This window comes from Gobio gobio (assembly GCF_949357685.1).
Source record: "Gobio gobio genome assembly, chromosome: 2".
NCBI classification, from domain to species: domain Eukaryota; kingdom Metazoa; phylum Chordata; class Actinopteri; order Cypriniformes; family Gobionidae; genus Gobio; species Gobio gobio.
Genome location: NC_137098.1, coordinates 46262818 through 46290478, shown reverse-complemented (window position 1 = coordinate 46290478; position 27661 = coordinate 46262818). Strand labels below are relative to the sequence as shown.

Here is a 27661-nt window from a genome sequence, read left to right as displayed (position 1 = left end):
ATTGACATGAACTTTATATTACAGTGTAGTTCGACCTCGGTTTGAATGTGTTTGTTTGTTGCTTTGCCCAAACCAAATCTATATAGACCAGCTTATTTATCCTATAGTTACTCGCATTTTTTGTTAATGTGTTGTCCTGTGCTCTGGGCTAGCTTACACTTTCAATGGTGATTTTCTTTTGAAAAAAGAACCCCAAGATGGACACAACATGCAGCACTAATACTTTATCCACTGCAGTACCTGTATTTGATTAGCCGCACACTTTTGCATCGATTCCCAGATGAGGATGCGCTTTGTTGTTATGGTGATGCTGTTGCCGGCGCTAATGAGGGCAGGATCAGAATGCAGGTCCAGCTGTCGGCTTACCAATATCTCCATTACCGTGGAAAGTGAGGAATGTGGCAGCTGCATCACAATCGACACCACTGCCTGTGCCGGGCTTTGCACAACACATGTAAGATGAAGTAATATTCTTGTAACCTTTACTTGAACATGTATGTGTGCACATTTGACATATATACGTGTGCTATCTGTAATAGTTCATTTTACAAGCCTCAAATCTATTGCTGTGATGGCAAAACTGAATTTTCAGCATCATTACTTCAGTGTCACATGATCCTTCAGAAATCCTTATATGCTGATTTGGTGCTTAATTATTATTTATGAATAATGGTTCTTATTATTATCAATGTAAAAATCATTGCTGCATAATCTTTTTTGGGAAACTTGCTGAATATATATCTGTGCGTGTGTGCATGCGTGTGTGTGTTTTTCTATCCCGGTGGGGACAACCTGAATGCATGCTGACTCATGAGGAAACAAGCTTAAAAATCATACAGAATGAGTTTTTTGACAATGTAAAATGCAGAACGTTTTCTGTGATGGGTAAGTTTAGGGGTTAGTGTAAGGTTGATAGAATATACAATTTGTACAGTATAAAAACCATTACATCTATGGAGAGTCCCCACAAAGATAGTGAACCACACGTGTGTGTGTGTATTTTTTTTTGTATTTAAATTTTTTCATTGTTTTAATATTTCTGAAACTGCGTAGCTTAAGTGCAGAGATTTGTTGTTGTTGTTGTTGTTGTTGTTTCGCTAGCACCAGGCAAAAGGGAACTAAAATATTTTCCATTTTGACAGGATAGAGTTTACCGTAGCCCCATGATGCAGTACTATGACCAGAACACCTGTAACTTCTTCGAAAGGGCCTACGAGACCTATGAGTTTAAAGGCTGCCCGGCCGGGGCTGACTCAGTTTTCACTTACCCTGTGGCCCTCAGCTGTGAGTGCAGCAAATGTAACTCTGACATCACAGACTGTGGAGTTCTCAGCCAGCAGACGTCCAGCTGCACTGCACATTAGACAAGGAAACCAAACCATTTGAAAGCCTGTCGTACAATTTTGAATATTTAGTTTTTTCATAATTAAATGTAAATTGCATAATGGAATAAAACAAATATAAAACATTTCCACATTGTTTGTAAGTACCAATAAATTGAATAATCTGCAATAACCCATTCATACAAAAAAAATAAAAAATACTTTGGCTCCCAACAGGTCATCTGTGAGATATTGATTCATCCTGTTGTTTGTATCTTCTGTAGGCTCTGGTGTCAATAATCTCAGTCAGGCACAAACTGCACCATTAAAACAGCTCCCAAATAACATAAACAGAACTCATTTCCTGTGATAAACCATCTGTTCCCAAGTGCTTATACCCACAGACACGTTCATTTTGCTTGTGAAATTGGTGCATTTTTACCAAAGCTTATAATTATCCTTCTGAGACCAACTGTAAAAATGTCTCTCTGTGAGGATGCTCTCTCTCTGATACGCTGAGCAAACTCACTGAAACCATACTCGATTTACATAATCAAATTAGGAATGAATCAATATGAATATCAAAGAGTTTTCAGGGACAATCTCTTATACATATAAAAAGATAAATAAGTTATGGCACATCACAGAGCAGCTTTAATACTCATGTGTGGTAATAAAAGGAACAGATGATAGAAACAAGAGCCACTACATAATAACAGATGCACTTGAAAGTGTCATCTACAAATGAAAACATGCATAACTTACAGTTGCTTATGAGTAAAAACTTCACAAGGTTAACAAATCTCATGTATTATATATTAGTATCATTTTAAAATCACTCTCTATACTTGGAAACACATGTAATTTAACCTGTCCTCAGCATGAGGTCACAATGTAAGACTGTCAAACAAAGTGTTTAAAAATGCAACAAATTAAAAAATAAACAGTTACATTAAAAGGCGGAGATCTTTAAGATATCACACAATACAAAAGGTAAATATTGAATTATATTTCCATTAAAAAATAGCTATAAAAGTTTTGCGTCGACTCCGTCAGGATTTTTTTGAATTCTGAATAAATCAGGCAGAGTCATGGGCAGCTTTAACTCTGAGCATTTACTATTTCCTGCTCATTGTGGATCTCACAGTAGGACACATAGTCCTGGAAGTTATAGATTTTTTAATATTTTAAACAAACAAAATTGAAGTCTCTGCAGTCACAGCCTTAACGTGTCAACTCCGTCATCGCAGTGTAATAGTTTCTGAAAATAGCTGTCGGATAAATCTTGCCATTTTGATATGTTTAAGGCAGCTACAACTGAGAAAAAAATAAAAAAAATTGCTCCACTGTACAACTTGTTTAAGGTGGAGTATTTTACACTGTCAGGTGAAGGTTTTTGTTAATTTTGAAAGAAATGTCTTATTCTTTTTTCAATTTATTGTGTAAAAATGTAAAAAAAAATCAATGGTCTTAATTACCTAAGAACATTGGTGATATATGCCTAATATTAAAAGGAGGGAGGAGAATTAAGGAATTTAGAAACCGGGTTGTTCATAATAGTGTGGGGAAAAAAACAACAAAACAAAAAAAACAGAGAATGTATTGTATGACTTTGCTCCTTTACTAAACACCAGTATTACATAACTGAAGACTTTACACTGTTTTTGGATAGATAAAATTAAATTAGCATGCTTTTAAGTGTGTCTGACAGAGTTGACAAATTAAGTTATGAAGTGAATAAATATACATTTTTAGAACACATATTTAGAAATAAGCCTGTTCCCATACATTGTGCATTATCTGAGACCTTTGTTTACAAAAATACCAATTTGTAATAATGTAGTGTTTTTATTTTTTAACATCTAAAACATGTTTTGTCCCTTATCTCAAGAATCAGTGACTTATGTTACAGCCTTATTCCAAAATGGATTAAAGGGTTAGTTCACCCAAAAATGAAAATTCTGTCATTAATTACTTACCCTCATGTCGTTCGACACCCGTAAGACCTCCGTTCATCTTCGGAACACAAATGAAGATATTTTAGTTGAAATCTGATGGCTCTGAAAGGCCTCCATTGACACAATGGCACTTTACACTCTCAAGACCCTTAAAAGGTACTAAAGACGTCGTTACAAAGTCCATCTCACTACAGTGGTTCTACAATAACTTTATAGTGACGAGAATAGTTTTTGTGCGCAAAAAAACCCTAAATAACGACTTATATAGTGATGACGATTTCAAAACACGGCATCATGAAGCTTCGAAGCGCTATGAATCAGTGAGTCGAATCATTCATGATTCGGATCGCGTGTCAAACCGCCAAACTGCTGAAATTTGGCGATCCAAACTGCTGATTCGACTCACTGATTCATAACGCTTCGAAGGTTTATGATGCCTTGTTTTGATATCGTCATCACTATATAAGTCGTTATTTAGGGTTTTTTTGCGCACAAAAACTATTCTCGTCACTCCATAAAGTTATTGTAAAACCACTGTAATGAGATGGACTTTGTAACGACGTCTTTAGTACCTTTTAAGGGTCTTGAGAGTGTACCGTGCGTTGTGCCAATGGAGGCCTTTCAGAGCCATCAGATTTCAACTAAAATATCTTCATTTGTGTTCTGAAGATGAACGGAGGTCTTACGGGTGTCAAACGACATGAGGGTAAGTAATTAATGACAGAATTTTCATTTTTGGGTGAACTAACCCTTTAAGCTAAATATTTTTTCCTCAATTCTACAAACAATACCCCATAATGACAACGTGAAAGAATCTTTACAAATGTATTAAAAATAAAAAACAAAACAATCACATCGCCTTTGCCATGACACTCAAAATTGAGCTGAGGTGCATCCTGTTTCCACTGATAATCTTTGGCTGCGTCCGAAACCTGGAAAATGCTGCCTTCGGAGGACACATTTCAAGGCAGGAAGGCAGGAAGGCACCAAGGCACGTCCAAATCTAATGTTAGCTTCCCTTCCTGTCTCCTGAGATACCTTCATCTGATCGCTTTTTGAAAGCATCATATTTGTATCCTTCGCTGCCTTTGATATCCCACAATCCTGTGCGTTCCATTCTGTGACAGTTGAGCTGGGGAAAAAAAGATGTTGTCCGAAAGTTGCGTTTGCTGGTCAGTTTGTGTGTAAATGTATGTTTTTTACCAACATTTTCTACTTCTGATGTCATTTCTAGCGAGAAATTACTAATGTAGTAATTCAATATTTGTTTAGTTCTCACCAAAGCTCTCTCTATTTTGCTGTAGATCATTAAACGGTTAAACTGCCTAAGAAGTCTGTCTGAAATTAGTTTTGTGAGGTGCCTTCATGCACAAACGCTGCCTTACAAGCCATTGTCTGATAAGGCAGCGAGGCAACGAGTCAGCTGTCTAGGTTTTCGGACGCAGCTTGAGATGTTTCTACAACTTGATTAGAGTCCACCTGTGGTAAATTCAGTTGATTGGACATGATTTGGAAAGGCGCACACCTGTCTATATAAGGTCCCACAGTTACCAGTGCATGTCAGAGCACAAACCAAGCCATGAAGTCCAAGGAATTGTCTGTAGACCTCCAAGACAGGAATGTATCGAGGCACAGATCTGGGGAAGGGTACAGAAAATGTTTTGCAGCATTGAAGGTCCCAATAAGCACAGTGGCCTCCATCATCTGTAAATGGAAAAAGTTTAGAACCATCAGGTCTCTTCCTAAAGCTGGCCGCCCAGCCAAACTGAGCTATGGGGGGACAAGGGCCTTAGTCAGGGAGGTGACCAAGAACCCGATGGTCACTCTGAAAGAGCTCCAGCATTTCTCTGTGGAAAGAGGAGAACCTTCCAGAAGAACAACCATCTCTGCAGCACTCCACCAATCAGGTCCGTATGGTAGAGTGGCCATACGTTGTCAGGTGGATGCTGCACATTGGTGGTGGATGAGGAGATTCCCCCCTTCTATTACCCCTTTTCCACCAAAGCAGAGCCAGAGCTAGATCGGAGCCAGAGCCTAGTTTCTAATCGGTTCTTTGTGTTTCCACACCCAAAGCCCTAGCTCCGAGCCAGGAAAAGTGGTTCTTAAGTAGCACCAAAACATTGCTGGGCTAGAACAGGGCTAGAAGTAAGAACCGATTACGTCAGGCGCTGGGGGCGGGGTCAACAAGATGAACACAAACTTGAGATCCGCCATTGTGAAATAGCAGCTAATGGAGCTAACAGCTACTGTTCGTTTGTAATCTCCGTCTATACAAATTACGGCGAACTGCATGAATGCGTTGGATTCGCTGTGTTTGCGTTGTGTTTTGATGCCGATGTAGGATCGTAAAGCCATGTGAATCAATAGTAACGCAACGTTTGCATTGTTGATGGAAGGCTTGTTCGCAGCGGTGCTGTGCAGAGACCGATCGCCGTATGATAACGAGTCCAGCGAGAGCACATGACTCCTTATGCTTTTGATTCACTCATGCGTTTTTATATCATATGTGGATCGGTCTGGCAAGCGCTGATGCGTCTCGAACAAGCCTGGTGTGTGTGTGTGTGTGTTTCCCGGCAGGGTTGCTAGGTTTTCACAACAAACCCGCCCAATTGCTACTCAAAACAAGCTCAAAACAAGCCCAATCGCGTTCCAGGGGGGATTCCCCAGTAAAAATCACATTTGGGGGTAAAATATGTGTTTTTTGGCATGGTTGCCTACTAAAATTCGCAATATGGGGCTAAATATCACATAATTGGGGTCGCTTCATCCCGTGGACATGAAAAAACAGCCCGCGGCAAAACCACGGACTTGGCAACATTGCCGCTGCCTCGCTAGCTTTGCTGAGAGAGATGAGACGTATACAGTGACGTAAGACCTGGCTCTGTTGTGGCTCTCAGCCCGTGGAAAAGCAAACGGTTCTTAGAAAGCTCCACAGTCGAACCAACTATGAACTGGGACTAGCTCTGGCTCTGAATTAGCTCTAGCACTGCCTTGGTGGAAAAGGGGTATTTGTAAAGCGCTTTGAGAGCCTAGAAAAGTGCGATATAAATGTAACAAATTATTATACAGTGAAGCATACTGGTGGCAGCATCATGCTGTGGGGATGTTTTTCTGCGGCAGGAACTGAGAGACTAGTCAGGATCGAGGGAAAGATGAATGCAACAATGTGCAAAAAGACATCCTTGATGAAAACCTGCTCCAGAGCGCTCTGGACCTCAGACTGGGGTGAAGGTTCATCTTTCAACAGGACAACAACACTAAGCACACAGCCAAGATAACAAAGGAGTGGCTACGGGTTAACTCTGTGAATGTCCTTGAGTGGCCCAGCCAGAGCCCAGACTTGAACCCGATCGAACATCTCTGGAGAGATCTGAAAATGGCTGTGCATCAACGCTTGAGAGAGAGGTCCTGCAAAGAATGGGTGAAACTGCCCAAAAATAGGTGTGCCAAGCTTGTAGCTTCATACTCAAAAAGACATGAGGCTGTAATTGGTGCCAAAGAGGCGTATCAACAAAATACAGAGCAAAGATTTCAAATAAACTTCTTTCATGTTGTCATTATGGGGTAGTGTTTGTAGAACTGAGGGAAATACTTGACGCACTGTATAAAACCCTACGGATTAAGAATGGAATGTCATTAAAGTTCATGTGCATAAAAATGCAGGCGTAAGTTAGTGGGGTTTATATATATATATATATATATATATATATATATATATATATATATATATATATATATATATATATAAAATGATTTTGATTAATTGGTTTAAAACAGGCAGAAAATATGCCTTAAATAATGACAAAAAAAGGGCTTACTCGAGCCTCACATTGCAAGAATATTAATAATTTAAAAAAGCTGTATCAATGCTCTGCAGCTTCACCTTTAAAATTGCACTGCCAGTTATTTGCGTTGGGAAAAAAGCTTCATGCAGGCTTAGTTTTACTAAGACAAACTACCTGTCTAGATGTGAACGTTTTGAAAACCATCAAATCTACCTCATTCGAATTCTTTTGCAATACATTATCCCTGCTTCAAGTCAACTTTCTTGCTGTTTGTACATGTTATTGTTGTGCAGCTACAGGGGAAACTGGGCCTATGACAGATAGATCCATCTTGCTATTCCTGCCTCCTAGCTCCTAGCATAGCAACGTGAGGTGGAGCGCCCTGAATGCGCGCGCTGAGACAAATGGGCCAATTAGAAAAACATCTTACAATATCTAATGTGATGATATCACCAAACAAATACTAAATTGCCCTGAGCTTCAATGACATCATAGTTAATGAAATCATAGATCTAAAGACATATAAATATACTGTGTTTATTATAAATTAATTTAGAATTCAATTGAAACCAGTGTACAGCTCTTTATGCTTGGTATTTTTCACATGGTAAGTTATAGTGATTCAGATAAAATGTACAGCCTCATTATACTTGCAGTAGATACATCGATCCAAATATTCAGATCATTTGAAACTAGGTTTAAAAAGATCATTATTGTAAAACAAAATCATTGCACTAATAAGCACCCTGGTTAAATTTTTGTAACTTTTATTCTTGTAAAGGAAAAAAACGCAATACTGCATAACCAAAGAACTGGAAATCCTGGAAAGATTACAGAAATGCACACAGCTGTGATGGAATGGGCAAAAACATAAGATAACATTCTATATAAAACTTTTACATTTAAAAACATTAAACAATACACTGAATCAAACAAGTACTTCTGCAATGTCCACATACAGAGCCAGTGCCAGTGGCATTGCTCAGAGGCAGAAGTAGTGTCATCATCTCTGTCTACCAACAGGTCATCTAATTGGCAAACTTGTTGCGAATAATCTCTCCTCCTTCTACCTCCACCTGCTCGTACAACCATTTCCGGTCACAGCGGCACTCCACACCGCACTTCCGTGAACCGCACTCAGGACATGGGTAGAAGCAACCCATGCAGTCTACATCCAGACAGTCACACAGATCCCTCCCACATGAGATCAGCAAGCCTTTGTTGTCATACACTTTACTCTTGAGAGACAGGGACTGTCTGTAGAGACAAGAAATACAGCAAATAAATTGGAGAATTCATCCAGCACCATTAGAAAAAAAAAAAAGGTACAAAAGCTGTCCCTGGGGCAGTACCTTTAAAAAAAAAAGTTACACCTTTATACCAATCGGAGTTCTATTAAAAATGTCCTGGCTAATCCAAGCATTATAATGGCAGCCCAAAATTTGAAACCCAAAAACAGTGCATCCATCCACTATAAAATTAATCCATAAGGCTCTGGGGGATTAATAAAGGCCTTCAGAAGTAAATCGATGCGTTCATTTGAGAAACATATCCATATTTAAAACTTTGTGAAGTAAAATATATTTAGCTTCCTGCGGACCACCTTCTGTATTCAACTTACACAGACGTAGCGTCTGACAACATCTTTGCGCTAGTGACGTTTTTTTCATAAGTTGAATACGGAAGGCGGTCCGCCGGAAGTTAAATATTAAATATTAATATTTTTCTTACAAAAACCCATCAATTCGCTTCATAATGCCTTTATTAACCATGTGGAGTAAGTTTATGATGGAAGGATGCACGTTTTTGGGCTTCACATTTAGGGCTGCCATTTACTGCCATTATAATGCTTGGAAGAGCCAGGACATTTATTATTATAACTCCGATTGTGTTCGTCTGAAAGAAGAAAGTCATATACACCTAGGATGGCTTGAGGGCGAATAAATCATGGGGTCATTTTTATTTTTGGATGAACCATCCCTTTAACCCCCGGTTTCACAGACAAGGCCTAAGGCACCATATAAAATACTTTGAATAAAACAGCAATTAATTTAACTAAAAACATTAATTATACCTTAATCGTGATGACCAAGTTCCTGCACTCAGGAGTTCGAAATATGTGCATACACACGAGAGCACTGAAAATGACTCAAAACGATGTAGTAACATGCCAGGCCAGTATGTGGCGCTGTAATTCTGCCACAGAAATACACAAAAAACGGAGAACAAGAGTTGTGGCTAGAAGGGGTACAGCAATGGTAGGAAGTGAGGCAAAATCTCAAAATAAAATAACAATAAATAAATTTGCTACTTACCAGATGCGTTTAATTAACGCCTACCCCAACCCTTTTCTAGTCTTTCCCGTGCGGAACGTGGTGTGATGACATCACCATTTCACAAAATATACGGATTGGCTGTACACATGAAAACGCAAGGGTGTCGTTTTCAGATTTATCTACTCTGGGACCCGGTTTCAAAAAATATCGGTTTCATGCTCCCAAAACCCCGGATCCGTGTGGACGAAAAGCTGAAATGATACAACATTTTTACGTATACAGCTAAACGTGTCTCCGTGTGGACGGGGCCTTAGTCTGGGACTAGATTTAAGTCTTGTCTGTGAAAGGGGGTATATGTAACATTGCTAACCTTGTTTTACACTACAGAGAAATACTAAACCATAATAATTAGGGATGCACCTTGACTTTATCTTGCTGGAGTTTAATGCTGTAAATCGTGTTAACATTACTTTCTACCGGGTGTCTGTTAGATCACAACACTGGACTAGAGATTGTGTTGTTCTTCACACACGGTAACTGAAGGGTTAAACTGTTAAAAGAAACGCCTCAGTAAAATATTGCATTGATAGATACACTACGCATAGATATATCTTCCCTTTGTGGTTTAAAGTCGAACTTTTCAATGCGGACGGAGCGGCGTGCTGTGACTCTGTTGCTTCAAGCGCATTATCCTGTGCACTGGATGTGCATACTCTCTCTATTGGAGCCGTTAGTATTATAATACCTAAAAAAAAATATGAAAGATTATTAATAGCCTTTCTTGTTCTGCCCCATCTATAAAATGTTGCTGCCTCATTAAAAAGCTGCGTTATACATGTAAAATAAATGTCTTAATTTCTTAGTATAGGCCCTATATCTATAAATATATTTACTTGTTTTTCATGAATGTATTGTACAACATTTTACTAGATTTAGAGCTACTTATTCACTTTTATGGTTTTCTAGAGTAACATTTTGTGCTTTTTATTCACTAATGTAGTTTATCCATCTAGTTTATAGTAGTATTTTTGTCATATATTGTGATTTATTTTTATAATTAGTTTTTCTTTATAATGAAGTTGTCTGTATTTAGTTGATTGTGTTTGAAGGGGCTATATGCGTTTTTCTGAAATTTAAACTCGCGACTGAGACCTGTGGCCAAAAAACAGAACTGCTCTCATTTTCTGCTCGCTCTCGCAGCGGTGGTGACGTCTCATCCGCAGACAGCGCGGGAAAAATCCGACCCGACAGAAAATAGGAAAAATAGGAAACAGGCTTATAGGTGCAAGTATGCTCATCAGGAGATGTTTGAGTCATAAATGGTAAAATAAAAAGGCTATTGTTACGTTTATTTTGGGGAAAAAGTTGCATATAGCCCCTTTAACTCACAAAAGAGTGATTATCAGTTCAACACACTGAGGTATAGAAATTCTCTACATAGATTTAAACAAAACTGCATTGGAATCGGAATCTGCCGATACTTAGAATTTTAAATATCGGATCGGATCGTTTCTGAAAAAATGGTATCGTGCATCCCTAATAATAATGAGCCTTTAATATATAAAATTAAGCACTCAAGTGCTGTACTGCATAGGCAAAAGTAATGATTATGAACGTGTAGGAAAAAAACAGAACAGAGAATGTGTGAACATTTTAATAATTTATTAATAAACTAGTGTTTTCTGATTCATTGTCAGATGCAAAGATGAAGTTGACGACCCTGACTTGTCATCTCCGCAATATAGTGGATGGGTCTATACAGAAAAATGCACGTAAAGTTAAACGTCGTACAGTAAGCAACATACTAAATTATCTTTCACTCTCCGCACAAACATTTGGATATGCGCAAATGCGCATAATAGCGCACATTTATCTAGGTTAACCTTAGAGAAAACTTTTTTTTTCTTTGACTAACTGACTAGTTAAAATTTGGATTAAAATCCTCAACTAAGGTTTAGGGGAAGCTCTAATAGAAAGGTACCTGTCGCTTGATGAGAGCTTTATCCCTGCACGTCTCCGGTCATTTATACCTCTGCCCTGTAATAAAACAAACCAAAAAATTAGATTGACATCATAAAGGCAAAGTATGCAGCTGAACTGTAGCTGTGAGACGTGTTAATGAGCTGCAGAGAAGCTAAAAACAGACTAAAGTAAGTGTGAGCAACTGCATATTCATCAGTGTATGTGTTACCTTCAGACTGGAGTCTCTTACGGGTTGTCTTCTGTCCTTTGTGAGTTGTTTGGCTCTGTCTCTATCAGAAAGTGAACTGAACCGACTGGAATCATTTATATCCTTTCCCACTAATCCTCCTCTGTTTTTCCGTAACTCAATCTGTAAGTAATACATAAAACAATGAGAGGGATTGCATTTCAAAAGCAGACAGAAATATATATTTAGCATTCAGAGTGCTAGGATACGCACCTTTGAACCATCTCCTCCGGAGTTTGTGAAAATAGTAGGCACGGCATCCTCTCTGAGAAACAGTTTTCCATTATAGTCACGGAAGCAGTCAGGCTGAAAATGCTCCGAGCACAAACAGGAGTTTTGAGTGGGAACAAAGTTCTTTCTCCCGAGGCTTCGTACCCATTGCTCGGCCAGCTGAGGCTTGCTGATTGGAAACCTGAACAAAAAAACAGTAAAGAAGGCTCCATTAGTTATTGTTACATTCAACAGAGTTTTATCCATTCCACACATGTCTATTGTATTCTGAGGTCAGCCACCTGAACACATCACTTAGATTTAAATGAAGCTGACTCACCATAGCAAACTCTGACCAATCATATTAGTTGTTACAAGTTAAACTCTGTTGTGGCAAAACAACACAATTATTCAATTATAACAGTTAATTATGTTGTGTCTGTTATATCTGCGGCCATGGCTTACTGACAATACTAAAACAAAGAAAGAAAGAAATGAGCGCACCATAATGGCCAAAGGGAAAATACTGAGTATGCTATGCATGTTAACTGGGAAATCTCTATCTACCATTACAGCATCTTATTTAGACGCATATATAGCACATCGTGCACATGTAAACACTGAACCCTAACACAAAGCTCGGGTTTGTCAACAAAACTGCCATTGTGTTCTTACCTATAGAATCGGATCTCTGAGCCTTTAACAAACCGGTTTGAGCAATCAATAGCTGAACAGGAGATCGGCATGGTTCTGTATTCGTGATACAAATGTACAAGAAGTCTGTTATTGTTCCACACGAACCAAAATCATTTTTCACATGAGTACCGTGCGAGCGGCAAAACGCCTTTCCTCTTGCGCATGCGCTGTTATTTGTTTAGCGGCCACAGATTCTTTCTTTTATGGAGATCATGCAGTATTTTACAAGTGAGGAGATATGCCATTGCGCCAATATTTCATATTTGATAATCACAAAGGATTTTCATAATAAAACTTGCTTAAAAAAATTAAAAATAAAGAGAAAACATAAGTAAACCTATTGTAAACTTTTATTTTGAAATAAGTCGTAACCGGAAGTTTAACAAAACAATTTTTTATAGCCACATGGATCCTGAACAGTAGTGTTCGTAGGCGTAAAGAGGTTCTGAATGGATCACTTCGAGAAAGATTTAGTTGATGCGCTTAAAGACATTGTCAAGGCTGGAAACTGGCAATATGTGGGAGACAAATCTAAATTTAAGTCACCATGCACGAAGTAAGCGCATGTCATTGTATAAATGCTCAGACTCAAATGGTGCTCGTGAGCTGTTATAAGAGCATTCTTTAAAACAGAAAACGTTTTGGAAAAGCGTATTTAATAAGTAAATCTATGTAGAATGTGACAAATGCATCTGTTTTGTATGAGTGTTATATAGTGAAAATATAATTAATATGGGAAACTTTGCCTTACATAAGAGAAAGGCGGTTGTGTTGCATGTATTAATTAAAATGTGTGGATATTTATATCCTCCCTGATAAAATAACTCTCAGTATAATATTTCTTACATACACTTCTCTATTTTTTGAAAATGTTAAAAAGGTTTTATTCAGACGATGGAGAGCATATAGTTCTGGTGCATACAGAGGATGATAAATTCTGGGCAATGGATTCATCTTGCCCACATGAAGGTTAGTTGCTGCTGATGTATAGTAGATAACCCCAGTGCATTATGTGTTGGTCAGGTGTTTTTGCTTTGTTTCAAATGGACTGGTTTTGGTTTTAGATTCAGTTTGGTGTAATTTAACAATATCAACTTCTTTACTTTTATGTTTTTGACAAATTCCAAATGATTGTATGGCTCTTCTTGAATAGCAGTTTCTTTTGTGCCCTCCCATACAAAACTGTGTTATGCAAAACTTCATATTGTTGACTGGTGTCTCTTTATTCCTTTCTCACCCCCTGGGGCCCGTTCTTCGTACGTCGCTAACTCAGTTAGCTGGATTTGATTGTTGACGATTTGACATGATCTCGGATTGTTTGGTTCTTCAAAGCTCATCCTGGACTTGCTGTCATAGTAACAGGTCCGTAAACTTAAACCTGCTCATGAGCAGGCTTATTTCATGTAAACAGGATTAGATTACATCTGAGGTGATACTTAAAATCTGTCACAGCCACTGCTACTTTATTATAATAAATAAATAAAAGAACTATATATTTATTATAATAGTTCATTACTGAACCAGGGGCAATAATAATAATTTTAAATAATAATAATAATAATAATATAAAAATGTTATATTTTATATGCATATCAGAATGTATATAATATTATAATGTTGTATAATAATATAGACACAGCCACTTGATTGAGCGATTTATTTGTGATGGAATAATTACTTTATAATTTTATTGGAGGTTTACACACATGTTGTACAGTTACTCTGAGCCGTGCATTAATTTAAGTGATCACAGATATATGGGAGTGGCTTGATGCAGCGCAAGAGATGCAGATAATTTGATCTTGACCCTTAAGAAACTTTAATACTGTCACGTTACAAATCTGCTCCAAATTGAATTAAAAATTAAATGACAACATTGAAATAAAAATGTAAAGGGTGTACAAATACTGTATAAAATCGTGAATATAAATAATTGGTAATCATGTAAAAAAAAAAAAACATTTGTCATTTATCTATAATAACTTTTATGTTGGTTTGGTGGTTTGGCTGTTTCCTTATAAAGGTCCAGAAATTCGTGGGGTTTTTATTGTATAATTTGTCAAGTTTTTTGCCAGGTGGCTTTTTTAATTATATGATGTCATTACGTTGCTGTCTTGACGCCAGCCAATCGCTGCATTGCTGATCGTGGTTTCGAGTATCGATGCATCTACCCTCTTCAGGGAAAACAAGAACGCGCAGTGATCTTAGATCATTTAATCCAGATATTTTAATCCAATCCGCAAATTCGTTTGAAGAACCAAATTAGCCAGAGATCAGTTATCACGATTAAAAGATCTGGGATCTGTCAAATCATCTCAGATGTAATAAGCAACGTACGAAGAACGGGCCCCTGGCCTCCTGTGGCTTTCCTCAAAGGCAGACAGTTTTTAGGGGATAAAAAAAACTTTTTCCAGGTGGTTGTTTGATGTAACTTCCCAGTGGAGCCATTGGTGCCCACACATGTCCATCTGCTTGTATAGTGTTTTATATTTGTTTTTAAGCGTACATATTTTTATACTTTGAATATGAATAATATTCACAATATATCACAACAAAATATAACGAAATATCACAGAGATCTGTAATACAGTAAAATGAGAGAATAGTTTTAGGATCTGAATATCATGCTGTATTGCTCAACAGGGGGCCCACTTGAGCAAGGTGATATTGAGGATCTGGGCAATGGGAAACTGGCATTGATTTGCCCATGGCATTACTTCGATTTCAGCCTTGAAACGGGTTCCTCTTCCTCTGGACTACAGGCAAGTTGTCATGATAGGCCAAATTTAAATTATGTGGTGATTAAAGGGATATTTCACCCAAAAATGTACTAACCCTGATGGTACCAAACACAATACAAGATATTTTGAGAACATGTTTTTTTTGTGTGTCACTAAAATTATTTGGTTTCCAACATTTGTCAAAATATCTTTTGTGTTCTGCAGAAGAAAGAAAGGCATACAGGTTTTGTACAACATCAGGGTTAGTAAGTCATGACAGATTTTTCATTTTTGGGTGAAATATCCCTTTAATGTATAGTGATCAACCTGCCAGCATTCTTAATGTGTCTCATATTATTGTCACCAGAACCAAGTGTATGATGTCCGAGTACTGGATGGAAAAGTGTATATAAATACTCAGAGCACACTGTCCCTCTGTCCCATCCCAGTGACAAAGATAACCCACCAAGGTGAGGAATGGCAGAACTTGTAAATATTAATTTTGAATATGATATGTTTTAGTAAACAATACATGCTTGTGCTATATTCCTTGCAGACAGTTTGCCCATGGAAATTAACTCCTCTGAAAACACTCTTTGCGCATGGGCCACCAAAATCCTTCACACCCCAGACCCACAGGAAAAGGTTTGGAAATGTCCTTCAAATCAAATAGTGATTGACTAAACGGTATCCTTCATCACGGTGCTGTTTCATTTGATTGCGCAAAAGAAATCATCATATGACTTATGCTTGTTTGTTTTTCTGTGACGTGTAGGTTTCATTAACCAAGATGGTGCAAGAGAACTGGAAAAGTGGAAAAATAACAGAAACTGGAGAGGCCAGCCCTCCCGCACATCCCAACAGAAAGGACAACCTGACTGTTGTGGAGCCTGGAAAAATCAAACGGGGCAAAGGCGGCACACTTGTAAACTTTAGTCATTTAGATGCACATTTTTTTCCTCAGCAGAAAGTTGATTGAAGAATAATCATGTAAAAGTTGTTTATGTTCCTTCAGGCGAGTAGGATTGCCTTATTGCACTCACTTGCTAACATAGAGCAGTGGGCAATAGACCTGTCCTGGGATGTGATAGCAAGATTCTCCACATTTAGATTGAGCACTGGAGAGCCATTACCTCGCCAGTTCTTTGATGACTTTGTTAAAGTAGCAGGAGATGAAGCCAAGGTTTGAATGTTGACATCTTTAAGTTATTTAGGAAAAATGCTAAATAAGTAATCCACATTAATCTGATGTAACCGTCTCCTGCAGCATTATCAGTTACTAGAGCAAAGGATTATGGAACTTGGCAGCTTCTTTGGTGCTTTACCAGTACACAACGGTCAGTGTTTTTATGTGTTTGTCTTTTTGAACTGTTCACTTAGCGTAAGTAATGTTAAAGATGTCTCTTTTCTTTTCAAAAAGGTTTATGGCAGTCAGCAACCGATACGTCTCATGACATTTTAGCAAGGCTAGCTATAGTTCACATGGTCCACGAGGCAAGGTAAAACACATCTCATGTCTGTTAGCATCTGTTATTTCACATATGTATCTGAAAATATCTACTAAGTTATAGATTTTCATTGTTTTCACACAGAGGTTTAGATGTGCACCCTCAGACTCTGTCCCGCTTCGCCTCTCAGGGAGACACAAGCTCGGTGAAGGTGTTGGAGGTGATTTATGCTGATGAGATCACACATGTGGCTGCAGGGCTGAGATGGTTTACGTACATCTGCTCGCAAGAAGGACGGGTAAGAGATCCAACAGCTCTTTTTTTAACCATGTAATTGAAAGATTAAAATTATTTTTTAAAACACCCTTATTGATGCAGATAGGCTTTTGAGATACAGTGAGCAGTTCAGTCATGACAACTCTCGGGATCGTTTGTAAAACATTTTTATTAATGTAAATAGAATGTACATAGGTTTGGTCTTGGCGGGCTAGATCTGCTATGCTGCTGGAGCTATGGCTGCTGCTAGAGAGCAAGTACGACTTGCTTCTGCTAAATGCTTGAAACATAAAATTAAAGGAAAAATGCTGCTGCTAGAGAGAGGGAGACCCCCGTAGCAGATCTAGACAGGCGGTGCTGGGGAGGAGGATGGATTTGCATAGCACTCAGATAATATAGGGAAATAGTAATGGAAACGGAACATCTGGGAACATTACTAATACTATGTACTAGTACACTGTGTAGTGAATTAATTTTATAAGGTTATTTGGTCATTCAACATCAGAGTCTGATAGCCCCTCCCCCTCCGCTACGTAATTAAAGCTGCAACAGTCGAGTACATGAAGTGTCTAACATTCCACATTTAGTTTTTGCATCATCCGGGTATGTAAAGTGTAATTTAAAAAATATTTGGAATTTTCAGTGTAAACACACACTCGCACTATTTATACTACAAAACGAAATATGCAAGTATGCAAATTGGGAATCACCTTGTGTCTTTTGAGTTTGAGAGCTGCTTTTTCATCTTTTAGGATTCCTTGAAAACATTCCATGAATTGGTGAAGTTGCATTTCAAAGGGTTTTTGAAGCCTCCATTCAACACAGAAGGAAGGAAGACAGCAGGAATGACAGAAGAGGTATACGTACCATTGTTGAATTTCTGAAGAATGATCCTTTTTTACTGTGTAACTTAAAGGAAATTATCATCTTTAATGGTGTTTTTTTATATAATGCGAGTTTTGTAATGATCACCCTTCTTTACCTACAGTGGTATGTTCCTCTTGTCAAACCCTCCAGCTTACAGAAGACCTCCTGATTGGACTTAATTTATTCAGAAAGAAAAGCTGAGGAAAAAGGGACTCTAAATGGAGAGTGTACTTGCATGATTCAGATGCACCCTAAGGTTAAAGAAATCACAGAATGGACGTGCATTGATTTTTCCCACAGTAACCACTGTTTATAAGTTTCGTCAATTATTGTGTAAGAAATTACATTTAATCATTGAGCTGTAATTTTATGGATTTAATTGAAATATATTTATAGACAAATAAACATACTTAAATATTGTTTTCAGCAGTTCAGCAGTCTTGCGAAAGGGGGCGCTGAGAGGTTGTTTTGCTTTCAGCTGAGGTTTTGGTGTAAGGGGTGTGATATACACTGCTGCGAACTTGATGGTTTTGAGTAGGTTCTCATTTTAGTTTGATATATTTTTGAAGGTATTACACTTATATCATCATTTAATAACTTAATCAAAATGCTGAAAAGCATTAACGTTCAAACACAACTGAAATAATCTATAAATTTGAGGCATAACTCTTAATAAACTTGGATTAAGTTTAAAACAAAATTGGCCTACTGTTGAAAGTATGTCTGACAAAGGCATATGGCTTGAAAATTTCATGTTTTTTGGTGAGAGTACCATTCAATTTTTGGGGGGGAAAATAGCATCCCGACTTAAATTAAATCCAAGACATTAATGTCGTTTTGACAAACACAGTTTAAGCTTAGCCCCAGACAAAAATTAATGTTTGAACGGTCTTCACTGAAAGCAACTTGCATATCTTAAAATATGTCAGTGCCATTGTTTTATCTCAAGATGCACAGCAGTAATGTTTTTTTTTTTTTTTTAACACATTTATAAAAATGACTTAAATGTCCTAATTTAACTAAGGCCTAATCCTGTCTTAATCTAAGTCCTGTCTGTGAAACCTTAGGCCTAGAGTTCTGTCTCAAATGGATAACTAATTGTCACTCCAGATCCATCTGCGTAGATAGATTCAAAAAATAATTTTGGTTAATATTTATGCATTAGGTCTGTTCGGTGTTCTCTCAAATTTTCCCATAGTTCTTAGGATTTGATTCTTGTTATTTTTAATGTTATATTTAAACAATTGCAATGAGTCATTGCTGAGAAATTACCCTGAAATATGATACAGCTTTGTGAACAAACGGCTCACAGCAAACACGCTGCTCACTTTGTATCAACAATTAATGTTTATTTATCTACTTTCTATAAAGATTTTTATTTTTCTTCAGATTAAATGTGATGTTGAGAGAAAGACAGTACAAACATGAGCAGAGAATGTGTCTGTGTGTGTGTTACCCAGACGTGACAGAGTTTTCCGTGCTGCGTGAGCCTGTGTCATTGGTTTTCACTTCTGCTTTTTGTATTTTTGTGATTTTTTTTTTTCCATCATGCGTGGTGGTAAAGTTTGCAACTGTCTTTACTAATTTTTCACTGTATCTGCTCTTTTAAATGTGTGCTCTCCCCATATATATATATACACTGTACAGACTTGTGTAAATGTTGGTCCTGCAGCACAAAAACCGTTGAAATTTTAAAAGGAATTAAGGTTTACTTAATTAATGCAAAGGTGAAGGAATAAGGAATGGAAATTAAAATAGTTGAGTTTTAAACCATAGGGTCATAACTATGGTAAAAGTTCATGTCCAGTCATTTGCTGTTTTCAAGAAGAAAAAGGTTCTCTTGTGTTCCTCGAGTCTTTTTCTCGCATTTTGCGCAAATGTTTACATGTAAAGCTTCCTTTCACTGTGGCTCTTCCCAAGGACCTCTCCACTGAATTGGTAGGTGAGCTTTTTCTTGATCTTCTTGACTTCTCCCGTCTTGCCATAGTTTCTTAGTGCCCTTGCCATCTTCTGGTAGGTCATCTTCTTGCGATTTCCCTTCTGTACGCCCCATCGGTTTGCTAAAGCCTCTTTGTGCTTGGAAGAGAACTGGAATGTTCCTTTTTCTCTGTCCACCCACCAGATGCTGTCCTTCATGTCACCATTTCGCAGAAGGTCAAGCAGGAACTGATACAAGCGAATTTTCTTCTTGTTACCTTGAAAAACAAAGGAAATCAGCACCTACACTCTTAGAAATAAAGGTTCTTTATTGGAATCAATGATTCTATGAAGAACTTTAATTTCATTGCACAAAATGTTCTTTGGACAAGAAAAAAAAATATTTTAAGTACTGTTGACTGAAAGGTTCTCTGGGGAACCAAACATGCTGCTTTTATGGCATTGCTACAAAAACCCCATTTTAAACCTGTATTTTTAAGAGTGGTCATCTAGAAGATTACAGCAGTCAACAGTTACTGACCATATTGTCAATCATTAACAGTTGGGTTGGGTTTGCATCGATAGATCATTATCGCAGTGTCCATGTCAGTGAGGTGAAATTTGCCTTTGTCCTTACCATGTTCTCCTCCTGTTGTTGAAGTAATGTGGTCTCTCATACACTCCTCATCAGACACCTCTAACGGAGGACTGCGACTGCCGGGGTCATCGTCATCCGAGCTGCGCTGGAGAGGAGAGGGCTGTACACTGTGAGGGAAGCACACTGATGGCCGTGGCAAATATGTCATCTGTCAAGACATAAAGTACATAATTATCAGAGAGCGCACAGGAAAAGAAATATTCCAGTTAGTATCAACTAATTCAATCTAATACTAGAGTTATTTAGACAACATCCTGGTGCTGTAAAGAACCCATTAATCAATAGAAGAGCAAATAACTTCTCCAGAAGTACATGGCTAACTCTAGTAGTTCTTCAAAAGAGCAATTTAAGAATCTTTATATGAAGGGTGGAATTTTTGCTAAATTCACTTTGGCACAAATAATATGAGCTATACAGTACATGTGGGAACCACGTTTGTGCAGTCAGGTGGTCTGAAATGTGCCATTTGGAGATTTCAGCCTTGTTCAACGTTAAAAAAAGAGGAACTTTAAGCTTTTATATGTTGCCGATATAAAAGTGCTGTGAAACTTCAAGCTGCAGAATATGATGCAATTGAACATAGAATATTTTTTCTGTTTCTTTACAGTGAGGACATGTATAAAACAGTATATAAAGAAAGAAAATGTTATGAAAGATCAGAAAGGTTTTTCAGTTAAACCGCTTCACTGTAAAAGGCCCTTACAAAACCCCAAAGTGTCAAGGATCGTAGCGGTCTCATGCGATTGCACGCACAGTGCTGGGGTAGCAGTTTCTTGTGACACGACAGTTGCAGAGTCCGATGACTTGAGAAGAGTGTCCTCAAAAACACATGATAGTCATACACTATTTAGAAATGTCCAGTATTTTCATAAGGAACAGTTTTACTATTTCTTTGTGTATTTGTTTGTAGGCCTCAGAGACTGCAGCTGGAATGGTGGTTGTTTTGTATTTAGTCCCTTAAAAACTTGACTGTTCTTAGAACAGTGAATATTTTCTTGCATTTTGGCACTTTTCAGCATGATAAGAGTGATATTTATCTTCTCGGCCAACAACATTGCTTTTCTCAAAGATTTCAAAGATTTTGTCATTGCTTACAGGGTTGAGGTGTAAATAACTAATCTACAGATTAACTGATGCTGAATTCACAGAACAGCCCCTTTAAAAATGACCATGGCATATCCACCAAAATAACAGTTACTTGAGTTATTGTTATGGCTCAGCAATAAACTGTTTGCTAAAATTAGTCAAATATTTACACTGTTTAAAGGAGATCTCATAAAAATGTATTATGGTTTTTAGTAGTGACAATAACTGTAGTGAATTGTATTATGACGGAAACCATGGTAAATTATTGTAAAGGGTAAAATGCAGCCAATATTTATGGCTATATGAGACAAGTAAAAACTGTTTTCAACATTGATTGCAATTATAAATGTTTAAAACCAAATCGGCATATTAAAATTATTTCTGAATGTGTCACTGAAGACGGGAGTAATGCTGAAAATTTAAATTGTACTAATAATTCAAAATATTTGTGTTTTTTACTGTATTTTTTGATCAAATAAATGCAGCCTTGGTGAGCATAAGAGAAAAACAAAAAATCTTCCTGGCCCTAAACCTTTGAACGGTAGTGTACCTGATCAGAAAAATGTTATGTTATTATAAAATTAGTTGAAAACCAGAACTTGTTTTTCTCCGAGCATCATGCACCTTCCAGTGAGACTGAGCTTGTGTGACAGGCAGTATATCAGTTTGTGGACGGATCTTTGCTTCCTCCTACAAGGACGTCTAGAAAGGAAAAGCTTTCTTTTGCGATAGGCTTTATGGTTAGAGTCTGTCTTCGAGATGAGGTCCAACCAAAGGAAGGGAAATCAATCACTGCATTATTCATAAGAGATTTTAAACAATCTCTTTCAAGAGGTGATCTTTGATTTTCCACCCACAGAGCAGTCATTGATGGAAATGCAAGACCTATATCCTCTTTTTGTTCAAATATCACCTACTACACCAAAAGGCCAAGCACACTTAAAAAAAAAAAAATCCAAGCCATTGTAGAAAGTCTCTAGAATGTAGCTATTGTCTAATAAACTGCCCAAAAGAAGCTAATAAACAAATAAGGGTTGAACTACAACATGGTTCCTGTATACATGCTAATATAATATGTATGTTTTTGTGTATGTATGTGTGTGTGTGCAAAGTGTCCCAGCTCAGTTTTTTTTTTTTTAGCTCTAACATTTGCGCGCTTGTGTGTTTGTGTCACAATATAGAGCGGTTTTGTTTGTGTAAGTGGGGATGTTCTGTGTAATGGCAGTTGATGAGTGTGCAGACTGCAGTTACGGTGACACTGTTGAGCTTTGGTCAGGATAAGGCTTAGTTGAGCAATAGCTTGGGCACAGATGCTTTCTACAACCTCATAACCAGCATCAACACCCATTTGAGTCACAAAGCAAAGGAGAAATTTTAACAAAAGTTATTAAACCCATTGTTAGAGACACAGGCAGTATATCTCCAAAAGATTTCTCTGTTCCTAAATGTCTCCTACACCGTATTAAACAAAATGGTTACCTCTCGTCACCAATAATGTGACCAAAGCTCATAAAGAAAACATATCAGGTACAAAGAAAGAGCTCTCGCACATAAAATGAAAGACATTAAAGTGAATGGCTATTACATAGCAGGTTTTTTATAGATAATGCAGGTCTCACCTGTGGAGGGGGCAGGGTGAGGTGATGCCCGGTCAGGCCTGGGTCGATAAAATGACCAGACTCGACATCTGGGAAGCGATGCACATTTGATGCATGTAGTGGCTGCACACTCTGTAGCTCTGTGAAGTGGCTCTCTGGCAAGTTCTCGAAATCCACTGGATGGACATGATGTGTATTATAATCCCATGCGTGATCTAGACAAGGACAGTGAAGTTGAAACAGAGGGTCTGAAGAAAGCATTGTTTAACAGCCGAAAGAAATATGACAATGCGTCACATGCTTTTTGTGTAAGCTTCAAGCACTTGATAAATCAACCATGTCAGGTTATTCTGTCTGTCAATTCAATCGCATACAATAAATGACATTTACTGTCTCACTGCACTGGCACTATGAGTGTCACACTGTTTCCTGTTCACACCACCGTTTCCTTTGCAGTTTTTGAATAGCCTCAAGAATGTTGTTATTTTTTTGTTTTCTTTTTAATGCCGTTGTATTGAACGGTTAGATCTCTAAATATAACATTTAAATATGGGTGATCAAATGTATCACATATATTTTTAGTTTATTATTATAATAATCTACAGCATGTTCAATGATTTATTTAATGATCAATTATTGTCCAAACACAATCATTGTAAGCATTCTAATTTCACTAAACTTCAAAGATTACTTCAAGCCATATATTACAATTATTACATTCTCTGGAGAAACATATATGTGCACATTCCTCCTCTGAACATAAATAGTTGTTACTTTTTAGAAGACTTGTGGAGGGAAAAGGGGGAAAATGTACTCTGCATTTCTTCTTCACTGCCGCATAACGAAACTGTTTTCGGTTTCTGTCATTTAACTTCTTCGAAAATCAGCACATAGATGTCTGACGACAGGACTGACTAAATAATACGAAGGTCTAACCAAAGGTCACCATAAACTGTATCACAAAAGACTCTCATACTCAGTAGAGAAATGTAATCTCCATCCTCAACTTCAAAGACAGAAACTGTTGCTACTGTTTAGCACCCAATTTTAGACGCCTACATAGCTAAATTGCTTTATTGTCTCATTTTGGACAGAAGCCCTTGGGGATATTTGCCGTTCTACGTCTGTAGTTTTCTTGCCTGTCAGAACGAGGCATCTGTTTCCTGCTTTGTGCTAGGTCACTCGCCCGGTTCCACTCGCTCGCTCTCCTAACGTCCCCCTTACAGTTCAGGCCCAGCTGCCCTGGGTGTGATTTTGATCCGTTAGCTCAATATAACAAGGTGCTGTTTACATGGGCCTCCCTAGGTGTTAAAACGCTTAAGTGTTTTGTTGGCAGGGGCTTTAGTCAGTAATATCTAATAACGCGGATCATATGTAAGAAGACATCTTCCATAATACAGCCCATTTACTTACTGGGGCTGAAAGGGGAAAATTAACATTACAAAAACGAGTGGGAAAAAACGATGGTTATTGAGGAATATTGAAGCCATTCATTTTAAATGCATTTATTCATCCTAAGTTCAATTAATTCTTGGTTTATTACCTATGATTTCAATTATAATTTGTAGGCAGATTGTGGTTTGACTAATGTTTGATGAATTATTTCTGAATGACTTTTATTTTGGTATCAATTACCTGTTTATAAAAATGACATTGGCAAGTGAATGGGCAGGAGGTGAGGCTGAGAGCTATTAACCTCATTTGGGTGTACATTATCATATTTTTTAACCTTTTAACCTTCAGATGCATTGCAGTTTAGCAGCAGTTTGTGGACTGTTATTAGATTTTATGAATAAAATAAAAAAAACGTATTGTCTGGATTAGCTTATAATGTTGGCTAACAAGGAATAGAAACTCACCATTCTGACCGTCATCAATGATATACTGATACTCCATTGGTGGTCGATACATCTCTGATTCAAACATTTCCTCTGTTTGCTGCTAAGTGAATAGATAAGAAACAAAGAATGATCCATTTTTAATGATTGGAGCCAATACCAAAATAATAATACACTGTACCATATGGAAAAAGCCTCACATCTTTGGTTAAAACTGCCCAGTAATCTTTTTGTACAGACGGTGTCTGTGACATCCAGCCAGTCCAGGTTACTCTCTCTCTACTCTCTTCTTTCTACATAGAAATTATGATTATTATACATTTTGGAGAACAGTTTATTTTTTTCATTACACTGATGTTGATCACAGCCTGTTACAATAAACATACTTCTACACGTTAGCTTAATTAAAGACATTTATTCATTAACATTAAATTTTGTCTCTAATTGGTCCACTATACAGTAAACATCAGATGTTTAAATGCACATCTGAATCTCGATAGATTGTTGTTTTAAAGTGGTTGGCACAAACACGTATGCATCTCGACACTAACTTGGACTTTTTACATGGGAAAAAAAAACACAAAATGTACAAAATATCCTCAACAAAAACATCATAGACTGACGGATGTCAAACACTAATATACCTAATATTATTTATTCAAAAAAAGATCCAGCTCTTCGGTCAGCTACTAGTATGTCCACAATGATGTATCTTCATAATGCATTTTGACACGCTGGCAGCAATATAACAAAAAGTGCATTATGTGTATTTTTACACATCTATTAGCAGCAGCATAATAGGACCATTTAGACAATTTAAAAAAATACTCACGGGTGGGATGATGTACCCCTCCATTCTGTACGGATGCAGCATGGATTCCTCGCCGCCTGACACTCGATCTGCAACACTGATGCTTTCTCAAGGGCTTTCAAAACTGTCCCCGTACCATTGCTCAACTCTGCTAAATTTCCTCTTACCAAATGAAACCAATGATCTAACTCACGCACCTTATCACGCAGGGGGGCTCAGAGATCGCCAAGGGCCCAAAAAAAGAAGCCAACCAGAGATACACTGCAAAGGGCGACCTACCCTGACAGTGGCCGCCGAAAAGGGACAGAGTTTCTGTTTGTTACTTCTTTATTTTTGGGGTGTGTGGGTAAGTGTGTGTGCGTATCCGCTGGAGGTTCCTGATTTTAGGGTAATGGCAGGTGGGGATTTTATCTTTGCTTTTAGAATAGGCGTAAAGTGTCACCTCCCCCAATGGCCAATCAGAGACAGCTCAGCTGACCGCTGTTCTTCCTGTCCACCTCCATAGTGCTTGTCGTTCTATAGAAAGTCCTTAATGCCGGATGAATATACACAGAAAATTGGTGCCATTTTCAGAGTTTTAAGCTAAAAGTTTCCTTTTATGTAAACATTTTCCAGACAGTTTCTCTACCTTTAAAAAACAATTTTACAAAATTACACACACACACACACACACACACACACACACACACACACACACACACACACACACACACACACACACACACACACACACACACACACACACACACACACACACACACACACACACACACACACACACACACACACACACACACACACACACACACACACACACACACACACACACACACACACACACACATATATATATATATATGTATATATATATATATATATATATATAATTTTTTTTTTGTGGTTATTTTACCAGACAGAAATCTATTCTCTACAGTTTTGTCTGGTAAAATAACCAAGACTGAATGAAATAAATCTGAGGACAAATATATCACAAATAAAAACGAGGTCTATATGTATTTAGATCATTTAAATAAATGCAACAAATGACTGATCCATAAAAAACTAGAAAAAGTTTAGTTGGTCAAATGTTCATTTGTTGGAGTCTGGGCTTCAGCCTCATCATGACTGCAGACAGAGAACAGATAAGATGGCTGATCGTGTTGCATCTCCTATCTGCATCAGTGCATGCTGGGAGAGGAGATACAACATGCTGAATGACAATGATGAAAGAATCCACTGTCTTTATCAAACTTTCCACCTGTCTCAAACCTTCTGTATGCCTTTCTTTTGAGCATGTAATTAACAATATCATAAAAAAATCATTTACAGAGTTGCACATATGTGCATAGACAGTTTACATGGTCTATACAGTGAATGCTTTGAAAACATCAAAAGTGTTCAGTGAGCTGAATACATTGTATGTCATTTCTGTCCTCATCTACTATACCACATGTCTAACTTATCACAAAGCTAAGCTGCAGCAGGAAGATAAAGATAATTTTATATATATAACAAAAGATTGCGCTTTTTGCTTTTATCTGTGTGAATGTATGTGTGCACACTTCTTCATTCTATATAAGGGGCATTAAGGATCATGGCCCTTTTAAGAATAAAATGTACACATAAGTGAGTCAGGCAAAGCACATGATAAAAACCCTTAGTGATTACCTTTAAGTTTATGTAACTGCACGACCCATAACAATTTATCAATTTGTATTATGAATTGTGCAATTATATAAGATTTATCTATGTTTTGCCATAACATGTGCCTCTAATTTAAAGGGTATGTGTATGTAATTGTCTTTAAAAAAAAAGTGAGAAATTAATACCAATCACAAACTAGTTGCAAACATGAACGGACTAGATGCAAGCATGGACCTCTTGTCAACTTGATGACCTAAGATGCCTATACTGACCTGTTGTTATAACAAGGACACTTATGTGAAAATGACTGAACATATATTTTGCCTCTGAATATCTAGCATC

At 37.6% G+C, this 27661-nt stretch overlaps 4 protein-coding genes across 7 annotated transcripts; 2 read left to right on the top strand and 2 right to left on the bottom strand.

The window, feature by feature from the left end:
• Positions 1-280: 280 nt before the first annotated feature.
• On the top strand, positions 281-1364 carry fshb (follicle stimulating hormone subunit beta; the record flags this gene model as incomplete). The annotated part of the gene is made up of 2 exons (XM_079843836.1): positions 281-454; positions 1143-1364. The coding sequence occupies 2 exons, from the start codon at positions 281-283 to the stop codon at positions 1362-1364; spliced, it is 396 nt and encodes a 131-aa protein (XP_079699962.1).
• A 6218-nt stretch (positions 1365-7582) lies between these two features.
• On the bottom strand, positions 7583-12622 carry arl14ep (ADP-ribosylation factor-like 14 effector protein). Its single transcript, XM_079810906.1, has 5 exons — positions 12436-12622; positions 11764-11962; positions 11533-11673; positions 11323-11378; positions 7583-8322 (listed from the first exon to the last, which is right to left on the bottom strand). The coding sequence occupies exons 1-5, from the start codon at positions 12504-12506 to the stop codon at positions 8094-8096; spliced, it is 696 nt and encodes a 231-aa protein (XP_079667032.1). The 5' UTR covers positions 12507-12622; the 3' UTR covers positions 7583-8093.
• A 215-nt stretch (positions 12623-12837) lies between these two features.
• Positions 12838-18458, top strand: LOC307117908 (uncharacterized protein). Its single transcript, XM_079803149.1, has 12 exons — positions 12838-13012; positions 13337-13425; positions 15100-15218; positions 15544-15646; positions 15733-15821; positions 15952-16101; positions 16192-16359; positions 16444-16513; positions 16597-16675; positions 16769-16922; positions 17653-17757; positions 17889-18458. Exons 1-12 carry the CDS (start codon positions 12906-12908, stop codon positions 17934-17936), a joined length of 1281 nt encoding a protein of 426 aa, XP_079659275.1. The 5' UTR covers positions 12838-12905; the 3' UTR covers positions 17937-18458.
• On the bottom strand, positions 17054-26068 carry spi1b (Spi-1 proto-oncogene b). 4 transcript variants are annotated; one of them, XM_079803160.1, is made up of 6 exons: positions 25697-26068; positions 25065-25157; positions 24886-24964; positions 23048-23241; positions 20322-20490; positions 17054-19962 (listed from the first exon to the last, which is right to left on the bottom strand). In XM_079803160.1, exons 1-6 carry the CDS (start codon positions 25736-25738, stop codon positions 19649-19651), a joined length of 891 nt encoding a protein of 296 aa, XP_079659286.1. In that variant the 5' UTR covers positions 25739-26068; the 3' UTR covers positions 17054-19648. The 4 variants fall into 4 exon arrangements, with proteins under 4 accessions (XP_079659286.1, XP_079659285.1, XP_079659287.1 ...); XM_079803159.1 differs by having other exon boundaries at positions 24886-24967; positions 25697-26065; XM_079803161.1 differs by lacking the exon at positions 25065-25157 and having other exon boundaries at positions 24886-24967.
• Between the last annotated feature and the right edge of the window lie 1593 nt (positions 26069-27661).

Coding starts and splice junctions, on each gene's coding strand:
- spi1b (XM_079803159.1), bottom strand. CDS start 25,738: ATGCTGCATCCGTACAGAATGGAGGGGTACATCATCCCACCC. Junction 24,968..25,064: donor GGGCAGTTTTAACCAAAGAT/GTGAGGCTTTTT, acceptor CTATTCACTTAG/CAGCAAACAGAGGAAATGTT. Junction 20,491..23,047: donor TCACCCTGCCCCCTCCACAG/GTGAGACCTGCA, acceptor ATGTCTTGACAG/ATGACATATTTGCCACGGCC.
- LOC307117908 (XM_079803149.1), top strand. CDS start 12,906: ATGGATCACTTCGAGAAAGATTTAGTTGATGCGCTTAAAGACATTGTC. Junction 15,647..15,732: donor GACAAAGATAACCCACCAAG/GTGAGGAATGGC, acceptor TATTCCTTGCAG/ACAGTTTGCCCATGGAAATT. Junction 15,822..15,951: donor CCCCAGACCCACAGGAAAAG/GTTTGGAAATGT, acceptor TGTGACGTGTAG/GTTTCATTAACCAAGATGGT.
- arl14ep (XM_079810906.1), bottom strand. CDS start 12,506: ATGCCGATCTCCTGTTCAGCTATTGATTGCTCAAACCGGTTTGTTAAA. Junction 11,963..12,435: donor TCAGAGATCCGATTCTATAG/GTAAGAACACAA, acceptor TTTTTTGTTCAG/GTTTCCAATCAGCAAGCCTC. Junction 11,379..11,532: donor TAAGAGACTCCAGTCTGAAG/GTAACACATACA, acceptor GTTTTATTACAG/GGCAGAGGTATAAATGACCG.